This window comes from Engystomops pustulosus, chromosome 1 (assembly GCF_040894005.1).
Source record: "Engystomops pustulosus chromosome 1, aEngPut4.maternal, whole genome shotgun sequence".
Taxonomy (NCBI): domain Eukaryota; kingdom Metazoa; phylum Chordata; class Amphibia; order Anura; family Leptodactylidae; genus Engystomops; species Engystomops pustulosus.
Window position 1 is genome coordinate 11,704,874 of NC_092411.1, and position 27,862 is coordinate 11,732,735.

General features: G+C 45.1%; 3 protein-coding genes and 5 non-coding genes across 10 annotated transcripts in view; all 8 read right to left on the bottom strand.

The window, feature by feature from the left end:
* The window catches only part of DYM (dymeclin), a 197,806-nt gene extending 190,625 nt beyond the window's left edge, over positions 1-7,181 (bottom strand). For both annotated transcript variants that reach the window (XM_072133157.1, XM_072133152.1), the window contains exon 1: positions 7,029-7,181. The gene's annotated coding sequence lies outside the window, so the exon portion shown is untranslated. The remainder of the gene's footprint in view (positions 1-7,028) is intronic.
* Positions 7,182-11,080: 3,899 nt separating this feature from the next.
* On the bottom strand, positions 11,081-18,140 carry C1H18orf32 (chromosome 1 C18orf32 homolog). 2 transcript variants are annotated; one of them, XM_072133169.1, is made up of 3 exons: positions 17,900-18,140; positions 15,610-15,800; positions 11,081-11,402 (listed from the first exon to the last, which is right to left on the bottom strand). In XM_072133169.1, exons 2-3 carry the CDS (start codon positions 15,787-15,789, stop codon positions 11,328-11,330), a joined length of 255 nt encoding a protein of 84 aa, XP_071989270.1. In that variant the 5' UTR covers positions 15,790-15,800; positions 17,900-18,140; the 3' UTR covers positions 11,081-11,327. The 2 variants fall into 2 exon arrangements, with proteins under 2 accessions (XP_071989270.1, XP_071989263.1); XM_072133162.1 differs by having other exon boundaries at positions 17,982-18,136.
* A 4,058-nt stretch (positions 18,141-22,198) lies between these two features.
* RPL17 (ribosomal protein L17) lies at positions 22,199-25,915 on the bottom strand. Its single transcript, XM_072133178.1, has 6 exons — positions 25,760-25,915; positions 25,610-25,650; positions 24,950-25,084; positions 24,332-24,430; positions 23,592-23,783; positions 22,199-22,283 (listed from the first exon to the last, which is right to left on the bottom strand). The coding sequence occupies exons 1-6, from the start codon at positions 25,797-25,799 to the stop codon at positions 22,236-22,238; spliced, it is 555 nt and encodes a 184-aa protein (XP_071989279.1). The 5' UTR covers positions 25,800-25,915; the 3' UTR covers positions 22,199-22,235.
* LOC140087649 (small nucleolar RNA SNORD58) lies at positions 23,422-23,486 on the bottom strand. The gene has a single exon (XR_011850021.1). It is a non-coding gene; the product is annotated as a small nucleolar RNA SNORD58 (small nucleolar RNA).
* LOC140087671 (small nucleolar RNA SNORD58) lies at positions 23,866-23,934 on the bottom strand. Its single transcript, XR_011850023.1, has one exon. It is a non-coding gene; the product is annotated as a small nucleolar RNA SNORD58 (small nucleolar RNA).
* LOC140087638 (small nucleolar RNA SNORD58) lies at positions 24,831-24,895 on the bottom strand. The gene has a single exon (XR_011850019.1). It is a non-coding gene; the product is annotated as a small nucleolar RNA SNORD58 (small nucleolar RNA).
* Positions 25,503-25,568, bottom strand: LOC140087660 (small nucleolar RNA SNORD58). The gene has a single exon (XR_011850022.1). It is a non-coding gene; the product is annotated as a small nucleolar RNA SNORD58 (small nucleolar RNA).
* On the bottom strand, positions 25,885-25,950 carry LOC140087682 (small nucleolar RNA SNORD58). The gene has a single exon (XR_011850024.1). It is a non-coding gene; the product is annotated as a small nucleolar RNA SNORD58 (small nucleolar RNA).
* Between the last annotated feature and the right edge of the window lie 1,912 nt (positions 25,951-27,862).

A 27,862-nucleotide genomic window follows, 5' to 3' on the forward strand; every position in this document is an offset into this window, starting at 1 on the left:
AGGAGCTGTAGTCTGGACCATCCCCTATAACAGCAGTGTAGGAGCTGTAGTCTGGACCGCCCCCTATAGCAGCAGTGTAGGAGCTGTAGTCTGGACCGGCCCCCTATAACAGCAGTGTAGGAGCTGTAGTCTGGACCGGCCCCCTATAACAGCAGTGTAGGAGCTGTAGTCTGGACCGGCCCCCTATAGCAGCAGTGTAGGAGCTGTAGTCTGGACCGGCCCCCTATAGCAGCAGTGTAGGAGCTGTAGTCTGGACCGGCCCCCTATAACAGCAGTGTAGGAGCTGTAGTCTGGACCGGCCCCCTATAACAGCAGTGTAGGAGCTGTAGTCTGGACCGGCCCCCTATAACAGCAGTGTAGGAGCTGTAGTCTGGACCGCCCCCTATAACAGCAGTGTAGGAGCTGTAGTCTGGACCGGCCCCCTATAACAGCAGTGTAGGAGCTGTAGTCTGGACCGGCCCCCTATAACAGCAGTGTAGGAGCTGTAGTCTGGACCGGCCCCCTATAACAGCAGTGTAGGAGCTGTAGTCTGCACCGGCCCCCTATAACAGCAGTGTAGGAGCTGTAGTCTGCACCGGCCCCCTATAACAGCAGTGTAGGAGCTGTAGTCTGCACCGGCCCCCTATAACAGCAGTGTAGGAGCTGTAGTCTGCACCGGCCCCCTATAACAGCAGTGTAGGAGCTGTAGTCTGGACCGGCCCCCTATAACAGCAGTGTAGGAGCTGTAGTCTGGACCGGCCCCCTATAACAGCAGTGTAGGAGCTGTAGTCTGGACCGGCCCCCTATAACAGCAGTGTAGGAGCTGTAGTCTGGAGTGGCCCCCTATAACAGCAGTGTAGTAGCTGTAGTCTGGAGCAGCCCCCTATAGCAGCAGTGTAGGAGCTGTAGTCTGGAGTGGCCCCCTATAACAGCAGTAGGGACATGTAGTCTGGACCGCCTCCTATAACAGCAGTAGGGATATGTAGTCTGGACCGCCTCCTATAACAGCAGTAGGGAGATGTAGTCTGGACCGGCCCCCTATAACAGCAGTAGGGAGATGTAGTCTGGACCGCCTCCTATAACAGCAGTAGGGAGATGTAGTCTGGACCGCCCCCTATAACAGCAGTGTAGGAGCTGTAGTCTGGACCGGCCCCCTATAACAGCAGTAGGGAGATGTAGTCTGGACCGGCCCCCTATAACAGCAGTGTAGGAGCTGTAGTCTGGACCGGTCCCCTATAACAGCAGTGTAGGAGCTGTAGTCTGGACCGGCCCCCTATAACAGCAGTAGGGAGATGTAGTCTGGACCGCCTCCTATAACAGCAGTAGGGAGATGTAGTCTGGACCGGCCCCCTATAACAGCAGTGTAGGAGCTGTAGTCTGGACCGGCCCCCTATAACAGCAGTGTAGGAGCTGTAGTCTGGAGTGGCCCCCTATAACAGCAGTAGGGAGATGTAGTCTGGACCGCCTCCTATAACAGCAGTAGGGAGATGTAGTCTGGACCGGCCCCCTATAACAGCAGTGTAGTAGCTGTAGTCTGGACCGCCTCCTATAACAGCAGTAGGGAGATGTAGTCTGGACTGTGTGGCTGTGTGGTCTGTAGTCTTTCAGTACAGAAGTGTTTCCCGCTTTTGTACATTTAATTTCTCTTTATCAGAACATGCAAATTGGAGGAAAAACCCAGATACACGGCCATGTATGACACACATAGGGAATGCAGCTCATCATGAGGAATCACCAGGGACCAGAGATGGTAAAAGCTAAATAAATATTTGCTGGTGTCCCTCTGACATGACGTTCCAGGATGTAGATTGCCCAATCTAGGTACCAGGTGCTGCAATGTCCACCCTCCGGGCTGCAGGCACTGCCGTATATCTGTGTTACAAACCAAGTCACTGAATTGGGTTCCTCTATCTCTGGCATTCATGGTATCTCCACAGGGTGGGAGCCATCAGAATAACAGAGGGTCCCAAGTTATCAAGAAAGATACACATGTCAGATAAGGGACCTGCATGTATCAGACACGTATGGTGTACTCAGTGTATATGGAGATAATACTAGAGACCCCAGAGCAGAGAATAATAATACCGATGACTCCATAGCAGATAATACTGGAGACCCCAGAGCGGACAATGATAACAATAGAGATACCACAGAATAGACAATAATATTACTAGAGACCCCAGAGCAGAACTGGACCAGGAGCAGGAGATGACCTGGAAGCAGTACAGTACAGCTGACAAGGACTTACCACTTCTGGGTCCTCTCCTGCATAGTGTTCTGGGTCCTCTCCTGCATCAAAATCTCAGTACGATCATTTCAAAGTCGGAACGGTTCAATACAAGGTTTCTGTTACTTGTGGTACTGAGTGACTTCCACAGACTCCTTGTATCAGTACAGGATAAGTAATGTGATGTATGTACACAGTGACTGCACCAGCAGCAGAATAGTGAGTGCAGCTCTGGAATATAATACAGGATGTAACTCAGGATCAGTACAGGATAAGTAATGTCATGTATGTACACAGTGACTGCACCAGCAGCAGAATAGTGAGTGCAGCTCTGGAGAATAATACAGGATAAGTAATGTCATGTATGTACACAGTGACTGCACCAGCAGCAGAATAGTGAGTGCAGCTCTGGCGTATAATACAGGATGTAACTCAGGATCAGTACAGGATAAGTAATGTCATGTATGTACACAGTGACTGCACCAGCAGCAGAATAGCGAGTGCAGCTCTGCAGTAGAATACAGGATGTAACTCAGGATCAGTACAGGATAAGTAATGTCATGTATATACACAGTGACTGCACCAGCAGCAGAATAGTGAGTGCAGCTCTGGGGTATAATACAGGATGTAACTCAGGATCAGTACAGGATAAGTAATGTCATGTATGTACACAGTGACTGCAGCAGAATAGTGAGTGCAGCTCTGGGGTATAATACAGGATGTAACTCAGGATCAGTACAGGATAAGTAATGTCATGTATACACACAGTGACTGCACCAGCAGCAGAATAGTGAGTGCAGCTCTGGAGTATAATACAGGAGGTAACTCAGGATCAGTACAGGATAAGTAATGTCATGTATGTACACAGTGACTGCACCAGCAGCAGAATAGTGAGTGCAGCTCTGGAGTATAATACAGGATGTAACTCAGGATCAGTACAGGATAAGTAATGTCATGTATGTACACAGTGACTGCACCAGCAGCAGAATAGTGAGTGCAGCTCTGGAGTATAATACAGGATGTAACTCAGGATCAGTACAGGATAAGTAATGACATGTATGTACACAGTGACTGCACCAGCAGCAGAATAGTGAGTGCAGCTCTGGAGTATAATACAGGATGTAACTCAGGATCAGTACAGGATAAGTAATGACATGTATGTACACAGTGACTGCACCAGCAGCAGAATAGTGAGTGCAGCTCTGGAGTATAATACAGGATGTAACTCAGGATCAGTACAGGATAAGTAATGTCATGTATGTACACAGTGACTGCACCAGCAGCAGAATAGTGAGTGCAGCTCTGGAGTAGAATACAGGATGTAACTCAGGATCAGTACAGGATAAGTAATGTCATGTATGTACACAGTGACTGCACCAGCAGCAGAATAGTGAGTGCAGCTCTGGGGTATAATACAGGATGTAACTCAGGATCAGTACAGGATAAGTAATGTCATGTATGTACACAGTGACTGTACCAGCAGCAGAATAGTGAGTGCAGCTCTGGTGTATAATACAGGATGTAACTCAGGATCAGTACAGGATAAGTAATGTCATGTATGTACACAGTGACTGCACCAGCAGCAGAATAGTGAGTGCAGCTCTGCAGTATAATACAGGATGTAACTCAGGATCAGCACAGGATAAGTAAATAAGCGGCAGAACCTGGCAGCAGAGCGCGCCGGGGAGGCCGAGCAACCAAACTGTGATAGTGATCACTGGGTCACAACATCTCTGAGAAGAAGGGTCCTTGGGGAGTTTTCCAAGTTCAGTTCCTCTTATTCCTTTCCATACGTGGTCAGGTGACAAGTGCTGCAGCGGAGGACAAGGTAACAGGTGACGCACTAGTGGTACAAGCAGCGACTCCTATAACACACAGGTGATACATAGCACCCACCGTCTACACCTCACACCCCATCGCTGCAGAGCGGGGGCCGCACACAGGGAAGATCATCACTGCAGACCCCGGAGCAGGAGTCAGGACTGAGGATGTTACATCTGGGGGTTCCTGGGGTCCTATTCATGGGGTAATTGCTGCAGATACGGGGCCACATTACATGACCCCCCATACCCCCTACCCTGACATGCTGTGGACAGAAGACTCACAGCGGAAGAGAACTTACCTTCCTTCTGCCGTCCCTGTACTTGTGACATCACACATTACCGGGTCCTGCAAGCAGTGCAGGTCCTGTGACCACCAACCTACTGGCCCCGCCTGGAGACGGAATCAGGAACTAAGGAAAGGGAAAGTTTTTTTCTATTTCCATGTTTCCCAAAATACCTGGGGAGGGGTGATCCATTCACATAACAGCCAGGAGTAATCGGCTCTCAGCCTGATGTGTCTCACGCAGTGGGAGAGGGGGGAAGTGCTCCTGCTCAGTGTAACAGCCCATGATGCTACAGCACGGAGGGGCTCTGTTTACATCCCCAGAGCCCTTCAGGCGCATTAGAATAATTATAAAAGATGATATTAGAAGGAAGGAGGCCATGGATAACAAATATAAGAAGATACCACAGTCCCAGTCCCTGGTTTATCAGGATGGATCTAACGGAGCGGCAAGGGGTCCGACGGAGGTACGTGGGACCACATCTGACCCCTTGTGTTCGTAATCTGTGGGGGTCCCAGCACTGAGACCCCCACCAATCAGCAAGTTAGTTAGGACCTATCCTGTGGATAGGGCCTAAGTTATTCTCGTGGGAAAACCCCTTTAAGCGCCACTACGATATAACAAATCCCGGGAGGCGTGGCCTGACAGTCATGTGATTCTCCATCCCTACAGATTCAAGTGAAATAAGGATTTTAAGATCAGACTACAAGTAGAGTTTGCAGTCTGTAACCACGGTGACACAGGCTTGCACAGGAGCTGTCTACACGAGATGCTAGTAGGTTGTAAATGGAGACTACTCAAAAATTCCAACTACTCTGACCCTCTAGCAGTCACGAGGGTCACCCCCTGATGATGATGAGAACCTTCTGCTTCAGCACTTAGTGACAGTCGCAGCAGTTGGACATCCCCCCCCCCCCCCCCCGACAATCAGATTGTATCTTGTGGATCGGGGGTATTGTGCAAACCTGGTACAACCCCACACTGGTCACCACTGCGGCCAATCACCTCCTGCTAGTTTCCTCACACTGCTGTGCATCCAGTATTGCTTTGAGTGACAGCTGTAGTACATAAAGAGAAGCCTGCGACCGATTCTATGCAGCAGGAGATGTAGTTAAGAGCACAGCAGTGTGAGGACTTGTCCCCAGGGCACATGGAGAAGATATAATCCTGGGTTACACATCTGTCCAGGGATTATACTGAACAATGACTGCAGGGTGTACAGAGCACAGCAGTGTGAGGACCTGTCCCCAGTGCACATGGAGAAGATATAATCCTGGGTTACATAACTCTCCAGGGATTATACCGGACACTGACTGCAGGGTGTACAGAGCACAGCAGGGTGAGGACATGTCCCCAGTGCACAGGTAGAAGCTATAATCTTGGGTTACACATCTCTCCAGGGATTAGACCGGACACTGACTGCAGGGTGTACAGAACACAGCAGTGTGAGGACCTGTCCCCAGTGCACAGGTAGAAGCTATAATCCTGGGTTACATAACTCTCCAGGGATTATACCGGACACTGGCTGCAGGGTGCACAGAGCACAGCAGTGTGAGGACACTCCCCCAGTACATCCTGTAATAGCAGAGTACACATCTGTCCAGTGACAATAGCCAACACTGGCTGCAGTGTGCACAGAGCACAGCAGTGTGAGGATACTCCCCCAGTACATCCTGTAATAGCAGAGTACACATCTGTCCAGTGACAATAGCTAACACTGGCTGCAAGGTGCACAGAGCACAGCAGTGTGAGGATACACTCCCAGTACATACTGAAATATCAGAAGACACATCTGTCCAGGGACAATAGCCAACACTGGCTGCAGTGTGCACAGAGCACAGCAGTGTGAGGACACTCCCCCAGTACATCACGGAATAGCAGAGTACACATCTGTCCAGGGACAATAGCTAACACTGGCTGCAGGGTGCACAGAGCACAGCAGTGTGAGGATACACTCCCAGTACATACTGAAATATCAGAAGACACATCTGTCCAGGGACAATAGCCAACACTGGCTGCAGTGTGCACAGAGCACAGCAGTGTGAGGACACTCCCCCAGTACATCACGGAATAGCAGAGTACACATCTGTCCAGGGACAATAGCTAACACTGGCTGCAGGGTGCACAGAGCACAGCAGGGTGAGGATTTGTCTTCAGTGCACTTGGAGAAGATATAATTCTGGGTTACACATCTCTCCAGGGATTATACCGGACACTGACTGCAGGGTGCACAGAACACAGCAGTGTGAGGACACTCCCAGTACATCCTGGAATAGCAGAGAACACATCTGTCCATTGACAATAGCTAACACTGGCTGCAGGGTGCACAGAGCACAGCAGGGTGAGGATACACCCCCAGTACAATCCTGGGATATGAATCCATATTTCACAGTCCTGCTGCTACTAATAGACACAAAGCTGTGATGACACCTCTCTCCAGGGACAGTACCTGGCTGCAGGGTGCACAGAGCACAGCAGTGTGAGGATGCAGCCTCCATCCTTGGTCTCCGGGGCCCAGCAGTCAGACACTCGCCCCTCTCTAGTATTATGTGGCTCACTACTTGCTGACGGTTTCCACCCGTCTCTGGCACTTCTAGAAGTCTGTGTGATGTGTCAGGCAGTCACCCTGCTGCCTCCATCCCCTCAGCACAGCACAGGGCTCCGGGCCGCTCAGGCACACAGCAGGGGACGGGTGCTGTACCCCCGGTCACTCACCTGCGCTGCTCCCGGTACCCGCCTCCTCCTCTCCTGTCACTAGGATGTATCCGCCATCACTCCACGTCGCTGCGGACAGCTGCGTCACCAACGTCACGTGACCAACTCGCTCAGCTTGCCGGTCACAGTGGGCGTGGCTGGGGAAAGCGTACCGAAAGGGGATTGGTTGTGGGAATGGGCGCGGTCAAAGAGAATGATTATTGTAAATGGGCGGGTCTCTGAGAGAAAAATAACTAGAACGTGGGGAGGATGTGGGCGCGGATATGCAAAACAAGGGGCGGGACGATAGTTACCATGTAGGAGAGGGGTTCAGTTCTGGGAGTAGTTAATAAGAAAGAAGAGAAATAGGCGGAACGTTAGAAGAGACTCACCAATGAATGTTGGAGAGGGCGTGGCTATATAAATCATAGAGTGGATGGGACGGTACAAGAAACAAGACGCAGAGGATCAGCGCTCGGGGAGGGGCGGGGTCACACCGTGCGTTTGTACTGCGTTTTGATACATATGGAAAACGCAGCGGGGTAAACACATCACCCATGGAGTCACATCATGATCACATGCGTGTTTTTTCATTGCGTTTTTGCTTCCTGTCAAAACGCATCATTGAATAAAATTTTAAATATTTAGCAATGAAACCCCCTACAGAACCAACCCATTTTCAAATCTGCACCCCTCAAACTATCAGAGACAACTTTTAGGAAGATTGTTAACCCCTTGAGATCTTCATAATAATTGAATCAAAATGGAGGTGAAATTTAGAAGATGATTTTCCCAGTGTTACCATTTTGGGGTTGGTATCTCCTATTGTTGGAAATTTAGGAACTTTTTTTTGAGGGCAGGAGTAGAAAAGCATCAATTCTGTACTGGATTCTTTACCTTTTTTTTTCTGTGTTCACCGTTTAACCTAATAATCATGTTATCTTTATTCTATGGGTCGATACGATTACGGGGAGACCAGACATGAATATTTCCAAATTTGCCAAATAAAATCCTAATGTGGGGAAAAATCTATCATTTGTTCATCACCTTCTCCCAAGTTGCATAACATTGTTACTTTTTTGCCTATGGAGCTGGTTGATGGCTTGTTTTTTGCGGGACATGTTGTACTTTGCAACAGTATCATTCCGGAGTACATAGGTTTTTTTTAATCCCATTTTTTTGCATTTTTTGTGGGTAAAAATCACAATTTTTGGCGAGTTTTTAACAGGTTTTTTTTTTATGGCGTTCATCGTGCAGGTTCAATAGTAATTTATTTTTATTCTACGGGTTGTTACCGACGCGGTGATACTATATGTATTTTTCTCATTATATGTAATTTCATGGGTTAATAGGGATTAGGGGCATTTTTAGTGTATTATTAGTGTATTTTTTCAATTGACTTTTTCACTAGTTCCACCAATGAACATGAAAAGGCAATCATCTGAGGGGGGTTGGGAGGGGATCGTGGGGGGAAAGACCCCAGAAGGCAGTTTAAATGCTGCGGTTCAGGACGTATTCATACATGGCATTTTGGTTTTCATTGCGTATTGAAACACGTTACAACAGCTGAGAAGAGGTGATTTGTCTAATTACATTACTGTTAACATTTGTGTTTACAAAAAGCATAATAAACATGGTGTGAACAGATGTTTTGGTTAACAAATGTGTTAACAATTGTAAACAGTAATGTTAACTGTCCTCCTTGACCGTTTGGTTTTGTTTATATTGCATTTTTAAGCGCATTACAGCTGAGGAGAGGCGATTTGTCTAATGTTGTTTACATTATTTTTAACATTTATTGTAAACATTGTGAACATGGCCTCAAGGCGATGCTGTACAGTGACATTTGAAGCTTGTGGGTCACCAGTGCTGACACCACAAATGTTGGGCCGTGTAATGGCACCCAGTTAGCTGCAGCTAGTATCTGGCCACGGCAGTATATGATATAAGTGTGGCTGGCCAGTGAAGATATATGTGCATTTGCAGAGAGAAGATGTTACAGTGTGCACCATTTATGGCATCACCTACATTGTGATGTCAACTACTCTATGATGTCATAATTGCATGCGACCAATCAGGTTATATATCAGGAATGATGCTGAGGATTCATGACGAAACAGCCTTGGCCACATCACCATAACGGAGAAAGGGACGGGCTGCGTTCCCACGCTCCGTTTTTCTGATGCAGTTTTTGAAGCCAAAAGCAGGCGCAGATCAAGATTGCTGAGATCCTTTCACATTGACTGACGCTGCTCCTATTCTTTTCTTTCACTCCACTTTTGGTTTGCGCATCAAAAACGGAATCTGAAAAACATAACATGGGACCTCACCCTAAGCCTGAGGGCGCGGTCACACGTTGCGTTTTGGTGGCGTTTTCATTGCGTTTGAACGCATTACAACAGCTGATGAGAGGTAATTTGCCTAATTACATTACAGTTTATGTTTGTTAACACAATGTTAATGCATGTGTTAACATGACGTTTACGATGCGTTTTGTAAATGGAAATGTTAACAGTGATGTAAATCGGCAAATCACCCCTCCTCAGCTGTTGTATATTAGTTTAAAAAGCAATGAAAACGCAGGTGAAAACGCAATGTATGAACGCGCCCTCTAGCACAGCGTCTATTGGGTGCTGCTTATCCCAGCGATCAATTTGCAGAATGGATGTAACTTTTAACCTCGCCCCTTCTTCCATTCTATAAATGTATCAGTATTAGGGTGCGGTCACATGTCACGTTTAACGCATGCATTACAAAACGCAAATGTTAACGCTTACATTAACATTGCGCTAAAAACCACATGTGTTAACGGTTGCGTTTTGTAAACACGTGTTAACAGCTGTTTAATTAGGCAAATCTCTCTTAAACACATGCATTAAATGCGACGTGTGACCGCACCCTCAGGGCGCGTTCACACGTTGCGTTTTGGTTGCGTATTCATTGCGTTTGAAACGCATATACAACAGCTGATGTGAGGTAATTTGCCTAATTACATTACCGTTTACTTTTGTAAACGCAATGTTAACAAAACGCATGCGTTAATGCTTTAACGCATGTGTTAACAACGTGTTTACGATGCATTTTGTAAACGGAAGTGTTAACAGTGATGTAATTAGGCAAATCACCTCTCCTCAGCTGTTGTATATGCGTTTCGAACGCAATGAAAACGCAGGTCAAAGCGCAACGTGTGAACGCGCCCTCAGGTCCCCTGCACAGGAGCAGTGTTATCAACTATCACCATACGGCCCCACATATTTCTATGGGCTCATTCTCAGGTGGTTTCCACCGCCCCGTTTATAAGTAGACTGTCCGCGCAGGTCCTATTCCTGCCCGTATTTGTGTCTTGGAAACCCATTTCTACAATCACAGGCAATTGCGTGGACCTCACATTCAGATGACAAACAAGCTGCCAACAACAGACCACAAGTCCATTGATTCCAGCCCAAGATTTACGTATTACTGAGCAGGAGACCTGTCACCAGGGACCTCATTTTCACCAAAGACAGGTTACAGAAGCCTATTACACCAGCAGTGCACATATGTCTTTCTGCCTTCTAAGCATTTGCATTACAATATAATTGTGTGTTAAAACTTACCTTGCAACCTGACAGAATTCTCTATGTAGTCCCAGGGGTTGGGCTCTGGTTTAAAAGCATTTAAAAAAACATGTGACTTGTCTCTGTTACTAACTCTTCAGATCTTAGCCCCACCTTTGTGCTCCTGTTCTGAGCTGAGCAAGAAGGTGGGGGTCTGAGAGCTGAGGAGTCTGCAGCACAGACAAGTCACATGTTGTTTTTTTAAATGCATCCACACCAAAGCCCAGCCCCTGTGATTACCCCAGGATTTTGTTAGGATGCAAGGTAAGTTATAACACACAATTATATTGTAATGCAAATGTTTAGAAAAGGCAGAAAGGCATTTTTGCACTGCAGGTGTAATGGGCTTCCGCAACCTGTCTTTAGTGAAAATGAGGTCCCTGGTGACGGGTTCCCTTTAACTATAGTTCTAGAATTAAGTCTTGATGTGAACAGCTCCATTCAGAATGTAACGTACGACAGTCAAGTGACAAGACAGTACAGTGACTAATAATTTATTATTTTCTGCTACTCATCTATATAAAGTAATTTTTTTTAAAAATCTGATCTGGAATGCCATATATTAGTATATACAGAAAGGATGTGACTATTACACATTGATGAAATCAATAAATAAAATCATCCCTTATAAGAAAAGTGAGAGACGGTGACTGCAATTTGTCCCTGGGAAGGTAGAGGTGATGTCAGAGCGTTCAGTCCATAGTTCTTCATTGAGGTGGAATGTTCAGTCCGTTTTTTTATTAGAGGTCCCATCATGTTCTTGAGCGACGCTTCCATTCGCGATTCCATTACTCTCCGGCTGTAGAAAGACAAGAATCTGTGTTAACGAGCTACTGCCAACATTTTCCATAGTCACAATAGACAGCAGATAGAGGAGCAATGCTTTCTATTGGTTTAACTCCATAAAGACAGTAACTGTATTGACTCCTTAGAGAACTGAATCACAGGAAATATTCTCCAGATGTGTAAGGTGTTAAACTTTAGCCCCCACTGCTTATCAATCTACCCAACAAACACATACATAGTCACTCATTAAGGTCATGTACACAAGATGTGGAATGGCTGCAGAACTTACATGGTGGCAGTTCCACAAGCAACAGAAACCAATCAAAAGCACCTGGGGCGCCTGTTGCGTTTTTTTGGCCTCATGCACACAACCATAAGTGGGGCCATAACCTGGCTGCAAAATTTGTGGCCAAATTACAAACCCCACAGAGGTCTAGGGCAGCTGATCATGGTGCAGTGAGCGCACGGTGTCTCCTAGCACCACGGCCATGTACTATGCCAGTGTTACAGCCTGTGAGCACATGACTGTGTGCAAAGAGCTATATACTGTGTTTTTGCTTAGTGCAGCAGTGGGACAGAGTTCTACTTTGCACTGGTCTAAAAACAGACAGTTTAATAAATCTCCCCCATTGTGCCAATACAACCTTAAGGCATATTCAGGAGTCTCCAAAAACAAAAGGGTCAATCATACGACATCCAAGGGATTGATCTTTAACTATCACAGTCTATGGGGTTGTATTACTAGTCAGGAGGACAGTGTCTGTATTGTGTAAGAGTAATCTAGGGGTCCATACAGTCAGAATCCACCCCGTATATGACAGTGATGACTAGGCTCACATAGAACTTGGAATTTACATGTAAATACTGCAGCGGAGAACCCTATGACATGACATAATACATTGATAAATGTGCCCAGACTCTTCTTTATAGGTGTAACCTGGCAATTAGAAATAATGGAATGTGGCATTCTCAAATTGCCTGGTCACACCTGTACTTAGTATCCTTATGTCATACAGGTGGCACCCAGCCATGCCATGCACAGGCACCCAAGAAAGAAGCCTTAAAGGGAACCTGTCACCATGGACCTCATTTTCACTAAAGACAGATTGTAAAAGCCCATGACACCTGTAGTGCACATCTGCCTCTCTGCCTTTTCTAAGTAATTGCATCCTGACAAAATCCTGAGGTAGTCACAGGGGTTGGGCTTTGGTTTAGATGCATTTCAAAAAACAACATGTGACTTGTCTGAGCTGCAGGCAGCCTCCATCTTTGTGCTCCTGTACAGCTCTGTCCCATCCCCACTGATGTCATTTCACCAGGCTGTGACCTCTAAGAAGGAGCAGGAGGAGGAGCTGTACAGGAGCACAAAGGTGGGGGCCAAGCTCTGAGGAGTGAGTAAAACAGACAAGGCACATGTTATTTTTTTTAAATCCATCCAAACCAAAGCCCAACCCCTGTGACTACCCCAGGATTATTACATACAATTATATTGCAATGCAAATGCTCAGAAAAGGCAGAAAGGCAGATGTGCAATACAGGTGTAATGGGCTTCTGGAACCTCTCTTTGGTGAAAATTAGGTCCCTGGTGACAGGTTTCCTTTAATGTAGATAAGGCCTGTTGGATATAATTTTAGAAAAGACAGTTATTATCGCAGCTATCTGCAGCTTAGACCAGCAGTCCCCAATCGCCAGATCACAGCCCAAGATCGTGTCACCTGGTCCGGGCTCTGACCACACAGCTGGAGACCTCTGCATTTTTTAGAGAGATGAGTTGCGGTGGAGAAGGGACAGGTCTCGGGAAACAGACAAAGGTAAGTATCATATTTTGAAAATTTTTCATAGAACAATGAAAAGAAGGGTAGGGTTCATGAAGAGGGCGTTTAAGTTGCCCTTATTTTAGATAGCACTATTTTCGGCAGGGCAGGAAACACAATTTAACCTCTTAACGCTCAGCGTCCGATATATCGGACGCTGAGCGCAGTGACTTAGCGCTCAGCGTCCGATATATCGGACGCTGAGCTGATGCCGGTTCAGCTCAAGATCTGAGCCGAACCGGCATCGGGAAAGACGGGGTGCCGGCTGTGACTGATAGCCGGCACCCCAGTGTAACACCCGCGATCGGAGTTGTCTCCGATCGCGGGTGCTTAACCCGTTAAATGCCGCGGTCAGCGCGACCGCGGCATCTAACATGTATCTGGGGGATCTTTCCCCCACGATCGGCCCCCCCGAACCGTTTTCGGGGTGCGCCGATCGTTGCTATAGTAACTCTGGGGTCCGATCTGGACCCCAGAGTTACCTGCAAGAATTGCCAGTAAGATGGCGTCTGTGACGTCATCTTACTGGCACAGTGCCAGCCTATGCAAGTGCATAGGCTGACACTGATAATACTCTGCAATACATGAGTATTGCAGAATATTATCATGAAGAAGCAATCAGATGATTGCTTCTTCATGTCCCATGGTATAAAAGTGAAAAAGTAAAAAAAAAAATGTTATTCAATAAAAAAATAAAGTCATAAATCACTAAAAATGCCCCAAACCCCCAAAACATATAAAGAGACATATAACTCAAAAAAAAGTCTAAATCATAACACAAACCCCACATATATAGTATCACCGCGTCCGTAACAACCCGTAGAATAAAAGTAAATCATTATTGAACCCGCACGATAAACGCCGTAAAAAAAAACTGTTATAAACCCTCCAAAAATTATGATTTTTACCTTTTCAATCCCACAAAAAATGCTATAAAATGTGATCAAAAAACCATATGTACTGCGACATGATACTGGTGCAATGTACAACATGTCCCGCAAAAAACAAGCCATCAACCAGCTCCGTAGCCAAAAAAGTAACAACGTTATGCCACTTGGAAGACGGCAATACATAAATGATAGATTTTTCCCCACATTAGGGTTTTGTTTGACAAATTTAGTAAAACGTAAGAAAATATATTCATGTTTGGTATCCCCGTAATCGTATCAACCCATAGAATAAAGATAACATTATTATTAGGCTATACGGTGAACACCAAAAAAAAAAGAAGTAAAAAATCCAGTACAGAATTGATGCTTTTCTACTCCTGTCCTCAAAAAACGTTCCTAAATTTTCAACAATAGGTGATACAAACCCCAAAATGGTAACATTGGAAAAAGCATCTCATCCCGCAAAAAAAATGCCGTCACATGGCCCCAATAACGAAAAAGCGAAAATTTTATAGCCTTCAAAAGGGGCCAATGAGGAAACTAAAATCCTGGCAGCTGCAGCGCCCTCCTTCCCTTCTGCACCTCGCTGTGCCCCCATAACACAAGTCACAGCCACATGTGGGGGGTCTTTGTACTCAGGAGAAATTGCAGAACAAATTGTATGGTGGGTTTTCTCTTTTTATCTTTTGGAAATGTGTAAATTTTAGGGCTAAATGAACGTATAAGGGAACAATATGACCATTCTAAATTTCACCTCCATTTTGATTCAATTACTATGAAGATCTCAAGGGGTTAACAATCTTCGTAAAAGCTGTTTCTGATAGCTTGAGGGGTGCAGATTTGAAAATGGGTTGGTTATATAGGGGGTTTTGATGCTAAATATGTAAAATTTCATTCCAAACTGTATTTATCCCCAAAATAGTCAATTCTGAAAATCCGGAAAAGCGATATTCTATTTGCAAGCCGCGTGACATCAAAATAAATTATCCAGACATTTCAGAAATTATGAAAATGTAAAGTAGACAAATGGGAAATGTTATTCAGCAACTTATTTAGGTGGTAAATCGATCTGCCTGAAAACGCAATGATTTTGAATTTCGAAAATGGCAAATTTTTCCAAAAATTTATCATATTTTCTTTTTTTTGTAAATAAATGCAAAACTTATCAGCCAAAATTTACCACTAAAATGAAGTACAACATGTGGGGAAAAAACAATCTCAGAATCGCTTTGATAAGTAACAGTGTTCAAAAGTTATAACCGTATAAAGAGACGCAAGTCAGAATCCAAAAAATCGGGCTGAGCCTTAAGCTACAAAATGGCTGCGTCCTTAAGGGGTTAATGTTATTGGAACCATTGTGGGGAAAGGGGTGTTTTTAACCCTGACCAGTCCCTGGAAAAAATAATATGGTGTGCAGCTGGTCCCTGGTCATAAAAATGTTGGGGTACCCAACCGTCAACTTTAAACACATATATTTAATGCCATGTCTGTATATACATATTCTTTACATCCCCACCTTTGTACAGTCGTTGCTTTCTAGTTTCCCTTTGCTCCCTGAGGCTGGGTCGCTCTGCACCGCTTTCTTTGGCCAGAATCGGTTAATTAAAGGTGAGATGAAGGGATAGACAATAGGTTCCAAAAATTTCTTGTAGACCCATAGGAGAACGGGAATGACGATGCAGGGGATGCACACCATGATGAGTGATTCTAGGGGCAAAAACAGAGAGAAATTACTGATTATTACACAACAATTAGGCATAGTAGGCACTGGAGACTACATGGATACACAGTTTTGTTTCTGCAATGGCGCATATAGAAAAACTAAATATATTGACCAATAACACCATAGGGATCAGGTTTGCCTACATACCCAATCTTCTGTGCTCACCAAATACTCATCTGCTGCACCATAATCTCAGCACCATAATTCCCAACTGTAGGATCGTGCAAATTTCTATAGTCTTTCATACTGAATTTCTATATACTCCTCTATTGTGTCGACTATGTCTAGACACAACTTTCTCACCCGTACCCAGCCTATAATGCTATATACTTGTCTACTTCTTAGTCAGTATATAGCCCTTCATATATTATCATGCCACATATCCTCTATAATGCCAGAACTTCTCATACACATCTATGTCCTTTATCCTCCTATCTGTAACATTCTTATTCCATAGAAACAACATCTTTAACCTTCAGATATTCACAAATTTTCTTTTCCACATAGTTTTGATTTACATGGCTGTCCAGATGGTACAAATAATAGAATTATACCTATGTGGAGCTGGAGATGTTTACCTAATGCTAAGAACCTAGAAAATCCAGTTGGTCTAATCCCTAGTCTTCTTACAAAATTCTGCACACCATTGTATAATGTATTGTTAATATATATCCATCTTCTACATTCTGGCATTCTGTACACTGGTCTGGAGGTCCTGAGCTTACTGCGACCTTTGAATCTTAAGAGCCTAAACCATTCTAAACTTCCACAAGCTCAAAACATCCAAAGATTCTATCACATTACCATATGTCAATCTATGACAGGTACCTAATAATAATCATGATTACTTTATTTAAATAGTGCACACAGATTACGCAGCGCTGCACAGAGATTTTGTCAAATCAGTCCCTGTCCCCACGGGGCTCACAATCTAATCACCTACCAGTGTGTTTTGGGGTGTGTGAGGAAACCCACGCAAACACAAACAGAACATACAAACTCTTTGCAGATGTTGACCTTGGTACATCTTTAAAGAGTTTGTATGTTCTCTCCGTGTTTGCGTGGGTTTCCTCTGGGTCCACCGGTTTCCTCCCACACCTGATATACACTATTAATATAGCGAAATCCAAATTAGTGCCCACACATAAAGGGAACCTGTCACCAGGAGAGCCATTTTTAGCACTCCCCCAGTCCCCACAGAGCATAGTACACACACTGCCAAAGTGTTTTTGTATAAAAAATTGGTTTTACAGAAAAAAAGATCTGTTATATTGTACCTTTCATTAGCATCTGCTGTGCGACTAGGCAGTTGCCTAATGGGAGGGGCTGGAAAGAAGCAGTCCCCCCCGCCCTTGGGAAACATGTGACCTTTTCTAATATATGAATAACTCCTCACACAGAGTAGCTGTTCCCCAAGGGTGGGGGGGAACTGCTCCTTTCCAGCCCCTCCCATTTGGCAACTGCCTAGTCACACAGCAGATGCTAATGAAAGGTACAATATAACATATCTTTTTTTCTGTAAAACCAATTTTTAGTACAAAAACACTTTGGCAGTGTATGTACTATGCTCTGTGGGGACTGGGGGAGTGCTAAAAATGGGTCTCCTGGTGACAGGTTCCCTTTAAAGGGCCTCTACCACCAGGAAGAAGGACTATATGTAAATGAACACCTATGGATCCTGGAGCCCCTTAGGCTCATTTGCATAGTCTTTCCGCATAGTGGTAGATGTCCTTTAACTATTACTGCTTACGTATAGGGCCATTTATAATGTACATGTCTTGTTTTTCCTTGCAGCCAAATTTAAATGTCTTAATAGGGTCAGTAATATCCTGAGTACATACACGTGAGGCGATCTATGTCACCATATTGTCCTCTATGGTGACAGGTGCCCTAATAATACCAGCTATGACACTATGTTCCCCATATGGACAGCTGCGGCCGCCCGGGCCCCCTCGCACAATGCCCCATTATGTTGGGCACAGCAGTCCATACCCCCAGTAGGCTCATCTGTGATGGGCTATGGCTCCTTATGGTCTGTGAGAACATTTTGTACCCCAAAGAGATCAGATTTGTTGCCCTGTACCCCATATCTGGTATAACCTCTCCACTTCTATCTTCCTGCTCCCAGTAACATCCCAGGTTACCCTGTTACCGGACTCCCTCACCCCCAGACGCTCCGCAACAGCTGATCTCCTCACACCGGAAGTCACAGCCACTTCCGCATCCGCCAGTGACGTCAGCGAGTCTGGAGTTCTGCGCAGTCAGCCTCTTCCGCTGGCTCCCCTAGCGGCGTGATGGGGGTACTGCAGCCGCTTGTCACTTCAGCCTGATGACGTCACGTGGATGGTGAAGATCGTAAAATCAGTGACTGAGGCTTTATAATAAAGCAGCAGCGGATAGACTACTCCCCTCAGCATTGCCAGGGTATACTGGGAGTTGTAGGTTCACAAGAGCTGCAGATACATGTAGTAGACAGTGGGCCATAACGTATATAATGATACAATATATAGTCACATTTTAGTGCAATATTTAAAGGGATCCCCCACTTTCAGAATACTAATGCTGTAGATCGAGGTCAGACAATTACTCTCTGTAAAGCTTTCTCTGTTGTTTTTTTTTTTTTTTTTTTAAATATCCCTGCTTGCTGTCAAGGAATAGGAACTTTAATTGTGCCCTATGTCCTAGACATGTAATGATCACAGAAGGGGATGAGCTCATAGGGCCATGCACCTGCGCCCATATCCAAGTTACTGATGGATGACAGCAAGCAGAGATGTTTAAATCTACCACCAGGGTGAAGGATTGTAAACCAAGCACTGAGATACTGAGGTGTGCTCCCCTCTGATAGGATACGCTCTTCTTATGTCCTTTTTAAGAAAAAAAAGGGGGCTTTTAAAATTATGCAAATGAGCCTGAGAGGCTCCATTAATGCCTATGGAGCCCCTCAGGCTCATTTGCTTAATTTTAAAAGCTTTTTTGTAAAAACCAGGGCATAAGAAGCTAAAAGATCCTGCAAGAGGGGGGCACACACATCAGTATGTCAGTGTGCTTGGTTTACAACCCTAAATCTGGTGATGGACGTCCTTTAAAGGAAACCTATTCTCAATCTCACGCTCGATAAACTCTATGAAAGCGCAATGATACCTCAATATTTGATCCGTTTTTTACCTTTGGATTGTGTTTAAAACACAAAAGAAGCAACATGTGAACACAGACTGAGCTTTCAGGCTCATTAGCATAATTTTAAAGATCAATTTTAGAAGGAAGGAGGCCATGGATAAAAAAATACAAGAACAGGCCCCGGTGCCTGGATCTATGAGTTAGGCCCCTTCCACACTAGCGAGTGTGATGCGATGAACTTGCATCACACTCGCAACGCAAGCTGCCGGGAACGCACGGCCCGAACCCTGCACCGCGGGAGTGAACTGACATGCTGAGTTCACTCCCGCGGTGCAGCGTTCGGGCCGTGCGGTCCCGGCAGCTTGCGTTGCGAGTGTGATGCGAGTTCATCGCATCACACTCGCTAGTGTGGAAGGGGCCTTAGTGCCTCTGCTTTATCTGGATGGATTTTGATTGGAGATTTACTTCAACTCAGCAGGAAGAGATACAGAAAGAATATTGTAACACATGTATACATCAGCTTACACTGGAATGTCCCTTTACAACAGTGGTGGCAAACTTGTGGCACTCAGAGCCATTTCTGTGGGCACTCAGAGTCTCACCCCAGGACAGAGTTCACCAAATAGGACCAAATTTACCAAATCTTCCCTTAGTCCCAGGTACTTAATTGCTCTCAGCACTATTTTAAAGCAACACTCCATTGGCTGTTTGGAGCTGCGGGAAAAGTGAGAAGGTGTGGAAGGGGCTGCATTATCTTTGGAGGTCCTCCTGCTGGAGCCTTCATTCTTCCTCTGGAGAGAAGCTACAATGATAGTCTAAATTTTCCCTCCTTCTTTCAACTGTATTGGTGGCCATAGGGACTGATGCAATTGAAATATGTGGAAAAACAGGTAGCAATAAGTTACTGCTTAAAATTCCATGTTGGCACTTCACGGTAAATAAGTGGATTTTAGTAGTAGCTTGGGCACGCTGTCTCTAAAAGGTTCGCCATCACTGCTTTACAAGATGATCTGCGGCAAAATATATATGCAGTTTAAGGAAACCTATCACCACAGCTCAACCTATTAAGGTAGATGGGGTTGTAGGTGCCCCTATTGTACGTTAGGATAGCCCTTTTAAAGGGCTAATCCTCAGTGCCCCTGTATCTATTTAAAACTTATCGTGGGAATGTTCAAATTTCCAAAAGTGGCTACTCCATGAGCCCTTGTCCGCTAAGCAGGAGTTCTGTGCATGCGCAGAATGACGGCTTCACGGACAAGGAGGATATGCCGGTAAGAGGATCATAGAGGCTACTGTGGCATGGAGTAGCCACAGCACCGACTACTCCACACCCCAGTAGCCTCTTAAGAAATTTTGCATATTAGGGCAATTAAAATTATCAAGTTACAGGAGACATGAGGAATAGCCCTGAAAGGGCTATCCCCACGTACAATACTTTCCCTTAAGGCTGTGGTCATGTTCTGCTAGCGTTGTACTCATAATGCGACGCTAGCGGAACGTGTGACCACAGCCTAAAGGAAATCTACCATGAAAATCCATCCTGATAAACCAGGGACACTTAGTCTTAGATCCAGGCACCGTGACGGTGGTAATCTTGTTATCTGTGGCCTCCTTTCTTCTAAAATCAAGTATTAAAAATTATGTGCATGAAGGGCTCCTGGGGGTGTTACCAGAGACCCTCTGTGCTGCAGATTCACAGGCATAATTGCAAGAACATACAAGAGTTGAGGGACTATGCAAATTCTCAGAATCTGTAGCTGAACCTTGGAAATAAAACACTGTATATATATTTCTAACATTTTGGTAAAAGTTACTACTTTAAAAAAAAAAAAAAAATTGGAAAAAAATACCCCCAAAAAACCTATTCTATCAAGTTAAAGTCTCACAACAATTTTTCCTAAAAAAAAAAAGTAATTTGTAAAGTTGAAGAACCACATAGCAGAATGTCAAAAATTGACCTGGCCATTCAGGCACTAATGACCATCACTCATGAAGTGGTTAAAGGAGTTGTACAATGTTTCATTATTATCCCCTATTCACAGTACAGAGGAGAATTGGTTAGATGGGGTTCCAATTGCTTCCATCATCCCACTCTCCCTAATTGAATGTAGTGGCAGGGTGAGCCTAAACCCTGTCACTCCATTCATTATTATGGGAATGTCTGAAATTCCTGCACAAAGTCGCCCAATACCCAAGCGCTGTGCTCTGCAATTTCCAACACTCCTATAGTATTGAATGGAGCAGTAGGACACATGCTCAACCAGGTCAGCAGCAGACCACGCAAGACGACCCTGGAAATCAAAATTAGAGCAATTTCTTAAATGACGGTTGTTGTATAGTCCTGTGTGAATATTAAGGCGTTTGCTCCAGTTTGCTTTCCGACTTTGCACTGAAGAGAACATGCAAACTGCTTGCACATGTTTTTATAAATTCTGCACATAAAGCAGTGTTCTGATGCAGAATTGGACCATGCAGCCCATTATTATGGCTCAACAAATGTAGAACACTCTAAACAGAGCACCAGATTATTGAAGACTATGCACTTGTATTCTATAATCTGGCCCACTCTGAACATTAGTGAAGAAAACTGCACATAGTCAAGTCTGCATCAGTGAAAGGTGGTGGAGGAAGTGTCATAGTTTGAGGAATGTTTTCTGCAGCAGGAGCTGGACCTCTCAGAGCTACATGACAGTGAATGCATATCATAATCTTCAAAAACACGTTGTTCCATCACTCAGCCAGCAATAATACAGGACAATTGAAACTATGAAATGGGCACAGCCCAGTGTCCTGATCTAAACCCAAGTGGAAAACCTGTGGAAAATACTTGGTGACAAAGTTATGGCCAAACCAACAGTCACAGAACTGCAGGAGCCTGGAAGAAGAGTGGAGCAGATCCCAGCAGAGCCGTGTGAGAGACTAGTCCTGTGGCCGGTGCCGAAGTAATTCACAGCAAAGGCCTGTGCACTCCCTACTGATTGGTAACTGCTGGGACCTGCTGAACATTTACTTTCTACAGGTTGTTCAAGATCACAATTTTTAACAAAATGAAGATTTTGGGTTGATAAACTATGGTAATTTTGTAGCACGATGCAACCCTTACAAAAATAATCAACGTAAAAATGTGTTCAACATATGCCTCTAGGCTTAAAAACAAACATGGAAGCATTAAAGAAAGGCTGAATGGAGATAATAGTAACGTTCCCTCCCCAAGAACCCTAGTGTTAAGTTGGCATTATTGATAAAATACATGGAAGCAGAATTTAGAAGGACGCGGTTTATTTCTGTACAGTTCAGTTTTACTCCCGAGCCATGAGCTTCTGCTTCTTCAGCTTCTTTTGAGATATCTGCAAAACAAAAAGGATTTACATCAAATAACAGATAATATGGTATCCTACAGCAACAATGTATAATATTTTCCAACTGTACTGCCACAAATATCAAGTGAAGAAGCCCATGATCATGTTGATATCATGAGACCAATTGAGAGTACTAATAAAGATTGCAAAATTATCCTCTATAAGGAACTAAAAGTAACTTGTTAGGTTAAAGGAAAACAACGGATTCACTGAATTATACCTTGTGCAAGGACTGAGGGGGAGGAGCAGGACTATTCCTAGAACCTTGGTAAAATTTAAGAAAACAAGTCCTTCTCCTCCCTTTGGGTCCTGCACCATGTAGTCATTGAATTCGCTTTGACTGGAGTGTTCATTTAGGCCTATTGCCCATAATAGAGTCTGATGTGATTTACTTGCAGTCTAAGCTTGCCTGAATCTACTGCCCAAACCCTTAGACTAGAACTAAACTCAGCATTGCAGTTCCGGTCTATGTGTTCGGGTCAGACATTCAGGGAAGCTTACAATGTGAGTAAATCACATCAGGACCAAGGGCTGCAAACTAAACACAGATGCAGGCATGCAGCTCCTCTGGCAGGATTATGCTAATGAGCCTGAGGGGCTTCAGACTCCAGAGATGCTAAATGAGCCCAAAGCACCTGAGGCTTATTTGCATAATTTCTAAAGCCTTATTTCATAAAAACAAGGGCATAAGACGCTAAAAGCGGAGGCACACACCAGTATGTGTTTAGCTTACAATCCTTCATCCTGGTGGTAGATGTTCATTAAAGGACTTGTTCCCAGAAAGCACGCAAAACGAGTTTACCAGTTCATGAACCATCCTATAGCAAAGTGCATGTAAAGTGCTCAACAGTGTTACCATTCGTGTTCCCCAGGAGGATTTCACCAAAAAAAAACTGCAAGTTTTTAATGTTTATGTAAGTGAAACACTGTGCACTGGAGGGCTGGGCCTGTGCATCGGTTATTGGGAAGAGCTTGACTGGTGCACAGGAGGTTTCACCCCTCCCACCCCAGTGCACAAAATCTCACTAGCATAATTATGAAATAATTTTCTTATATTCTTGAGAAGTCACTCCCATTTCCCAGTGATCTGTAGATCAAGTAGAATAGCCACAGAATATTTCCTGGAATTGCTCAGAACATGGTTGTTTTCATGGTTAATACAAAGGTGTCCTAAGTTTGTCATCATTGCAACTCCACTAGAAATAGTCCAGGTGGCAACCACCACACAACCTGCAATACGTGATGGGGGGAGCCATCAAATAAAATCATCAATGCTGCCAAGAATCCCAAAGTCACCTTTTTCTTTTGAGCCACTTCCTCCTCTGGTTTGGGGACGATCTGCTCCTTTTCGGTCAAAATCATCTCAATGTGACAGGGGGAGCTCATGTAAGGGTTGATACGACCATGAGCGCGGTAGGTTCGCCTGCGCATCTTGGGGGCCTTGTTCACCTGAATGTGCTCGATGACCAAAGAATCAACATCCAACCCCTGAGGAGCAATGGAAAACATATACTGAGGGTTAAATAGACATCTACAGTGCACACACAGGGAAAAGCAAAAATATGAAGACTGGGCTCAGAAACATTCAATTCTTTTCATGTTTAATTCCAAAGGTGTCCTAAGATTGTCATCATTGCCCACAGTATTTGTACACACATGGTCCAGCTCCCGCAATGCAGAATTTTGGAAGAATCTACTTCAGGGCTACATTCATAGATAGGAATGAAGCACCAGCACACATGTTGGGGTACCATGAACCCGTTTTTGTGATCCAGTGGATAGAGAACTGTAATGTGGCTGGATAAGACCTCAACGTCTATTGCACCTGGTCACAGTGCGATGAGCTCACGGCACCATGACTTTGCTCGACAAGGTATGGGACATGCCCTATACTTCGGGCGCATGTTCACCCGGGTGAGTACATTCACAACTTAAAATTCTGTACATTCCATTGTTCATTATGTGCGGGATTGTATTTTTACCTGTTTTTGAAATACTAAATCAAAATTTGTCCACAAGCAGGACAGATTGCTCACCTTGAGTTCTGCATTGCTCTCTGCGTTCTTCAGCATGTGCAAGAGAAATTCTGCACTTTTCTTGGGCCAACGTCCCTGTGTCCAGTCCCACTGTTTAGCCTGCAGGAAAGATGAAAATGTATTTGAAAAATCCAGATATTGGAATCTGCACAATATGAAGATTCCTTCCTTACACTGTCTTTAGTTCTGTACATTAAACTACTTCACAGCCACCACGCTACACTGCCAGGGGGCTATAGAATAAGCCGGATACAACTTTTACACAGAGGGCGGGACTGTGGAGCAGCGCAATGCAATAAGCCAGGAGCACAGCAGTGTGAGGACATATCCCAAGGCTTGGAAAATCTACAATCCTTGAACACAATTCTATCAATCTGCTGCTGCTAGCACAAAGCTTATGATTAGACACCTCTCCAAGGCTGTTACCCAATACGTCAAGATGCCCTGTAAATCACAGAAGGAAGTAACCCTAGCAAATGCATCACCACAGATTTCATGAGTTGCTCAGAACATGGTTGTTTTCATTGTTATTCCAAAGGTGTCCTAAGATTGTCATCACTGCAACTCTGATATCCCTTGATCACAATCCACCACCTACAATACCAGCATCATACTGACCTGGGCACAACGGCCAACACCTCCATTGTAACGACGGAAGGGGACACACTGCTTCTTCAGAGTGACGTCTTTCAGGTATTTGGTGGCCTTGCGGATGTGCATGCCCTTAATAGCCTGAGCAGTCTCACGAGTGTTCTGTGGAAGAAGGAAAAAGTTACTACAGTCAATCCAACAACGACATTCAGACATGGAACTCAAATGGTTAGTTCCAAGTTGTGAGTGGAATGTTTGGCAAAATGGTTAAAGGGGTTGGCCAGAAACTACTAATTGCAGAATAGGCCATCGTTGATGATAGAGGACAGAGCATAATGGAAACAAGGCTGGAAGCCATTTGCTCTTGGTCCCTGTAGCCACAGCTCCTGTTCACTTTCAATGTGTGCGGTGGCTACAGAGACACCAAGTCAAAGGCTTCCAGCTCCGTGATCCTGGCACCATACTAATCAGTGCTTGGTTCAGGCGTCTCCCCGTCCCTTTAAATGAAAGGTCCAATAATGCAACTACATTTTGTCCTATAATTGTCTGGTTAATCTGGACCTCTCCAATATAGACATTTGCTGCTCAGAATTCTTATACTTTTCATGGTTATTCCAAAGGTGTCCTAAGAAAAACATCACCGCAGCGAGGTCTCTGCACATAGAACATAAGACGTCCTGCGCTTACCTTGAAGTGCACTCGCAGGTTGGACCCCCGGGCCTTGCATGCTGCAGGGAAAACACAAAGTTATTACTTACTCCAACATATGAAAGCAACTACCACTCCCAGCATGAGCAGGGCAATGACACATAAGCAGCAGAATGAGAGATCACTTACACTTTGTGGGGTTTTCGGGGTCAAGTGAGTAGCGGACCATTTTCAGAGGTTACCTGGAGGGAAGAAGACGCAGAGTTAGATACACTGAGTATAGATACGTGTACACAGTTGTGGGGGGTATCATAGCTGCTCAGATCTTAGAGTGTTTTCATCTTTGTATCCAAAGGTGTCCTAAGTGGTCATCAGCGCAGCTACAGAACCCTGCACCATAGACAGAGGCGTCACTCTCCTAAATATTCTATTGCTGGGGCATCCATCAACAAGCCAATCATATAGGTGCCCACAGATACTCTGGGTACATGATATATATTCCAAGTAACAGGTGGGCAGGTTGCTTCTGAAACAATGGGCACTGCAGCGGTAACAGGAGCTTGTGGGTAACCAGTCATTCTGCCATGGTAGTCTGCAACCTACCAAAACCCATATATTACATGGCAGCCACCCCCTCCATGCAGCGCCACATCGACCAGCACATAACACGGGCTTGTGCAGAGCGCCAGTACCAATCACCCTACTCCACAGTAACTATGAGGCCGCCACCGCTCCTGGCAGTACCACAGCCACCAGTGTACCTACCCATACATGCAGCTACAAGGCAACACACTTGTACTAGAAGTGCAACAACATGGGTTAGGGCAAAGTTGTACTAACAGAGGCAGCACATGTCAATACGGGAGGGCGCACCGGAGCCGTCCAAAACATTCGCAGAGTAATCCAAGCTTGTGCATAACAGCAGATTATATTGTGGGCACCACATCAAGACACAAGTTACACCCCACAACATAACGGGTGTCCAGTCCTTGTACCATCCCCAGGCACACTGTCCGGGCACTGCCACATCACCCACCAGCTATGGCACATCACCCAATCCCATCAGGAGGGTAACATGGGGGCACCAGAAAGTGGGAGCCAAGTCTTCAGCAGGTCAGAAATGCCATGGACGAGACCCTGGGCACCACATGTCACATGACAACATATCAGGGGGTGCCCAGGCCTTGTGGTACCAGTGCCAGCCCAGTACACAAGTCTATACTATCCACCAATACAAGTTGCCACCTCAGCCTGGCACTGCCAGCACTACCCCCAGCAGCTCCACAGTCTCTGGGGCCTAGCAGCTCAGCCCGCTGGGAGTTGTAGTGCGGCGCACACTATGCAGGCTGAGGGCCGGAAATCACAAGCCACAGGCCGCATCCCCGGCTTCTCCTGAGGCCTCTCCCCGCAGAGCCCTCCTCACCCAGCCTTCTCTCATACAGCTCCATCCCGCACCCGGACATGTCCCTGATAATCCCCGGCACCATCCCGCCGCACCCCGGGCCAGGATGGCGGAGATATAACCAGGATTATCCCGCGAGCCCCGCACCCGGTCCCGGCAGCCATGTCTCACTCACCTCAGGCCGCGCAGGAAGAGGGCTGGCAGAGGATTCTGGGAGGGGTATGACGCCTCCAAGTCTCGCGAGAACGGGCCTGGGACGTGAAGAGCGGCGGACATCTTGCCAACCACTCTGCCAACCAAGAATGAAGTTGATACAGAAATAGATAATAAACACTAAAAAAAATAGTCACAACTTTAACCCCTTATCACCGACACCAGTTTTCAGCTCAATGACCAGGCTCGATTTTTCAAATCTGCCCTGACTCACGATAATTGGTTATAACTTCGGAACGCTTTAACATATCCTGGTGATTTTGAGACTGTTTTCTCGTGACACATTGTACTTCATGTTAGTTACAAAATTTAAGTGATAAGTTTTGCGTTTTGTCCTCAAAAAATGTGAAAATTTGGCAAAAAATTCTTCATTTTCCAAGTTTGAAATGTTCTGCTTTCCAGACAGGAAGTAAAACTACCCAAAAAGTTTGATAATTAACATTTACAGAATATCTGCTTTATGTTGGGATGATATTTTATGCTTCCGGTCATTTTTTAAGGATGTTATGAGGCGCAGAACTTTAGATGCGATTTTTCTCATTTTCATGAAAATTGACAAAACTCACATTTTAAGGGACAACTCCGCTTCCAAGTGACTTTGAGAGGCCTAAGTAATAGTAAAACCCCATAAATTACCCCACTATAGAAACTTCACCCCTCAACGTATGTAAAACAAC

What these genes read in the sequence shown, in the direction of transcription:
- C1H18orf32 (XM_072133169.1), bottom strand. Translation starts at nt 15,789, where the DNA reads ATGGTGTGCATCCCCTGCATCGTCATTCCCGTTCTCCTATGGGTCTAC. An exon ending in AAAGCAACGACTGTACAAAG is followed by an intron (nt 11,403 to 15,609) that starts GTGGGGATGTAA and finishes GTCTTTCTACAG; the next exon opens with CCGGAGAGTAATGGAATCGC.
- RPL17 (XM_072133178.1), bottom strand. Translation starts at nt 25,799, where the DNA reads ATGGTCCGCTACTCACTTGACCCCGAAAACCCCACAAAGT. An exon ending in ACCTGCGAGTGCACTTCAAG is followed by an intron (nt 25,085 to 25,609) that starts GTAAGCGCAGGA and finishes CTTCTTCCACAG; the next exon opens with AACACTCGTGAGACTGCTCA. An exon ending in GTGTTGGCCGTTGTGCCCAG is followed by an intron (nt 24,431 to 24,949) that starts GTCAGTATGATG and finishes TCTTTCCTGCAG; the next exon opens with GCTAAACAGTGGGACTGGAC.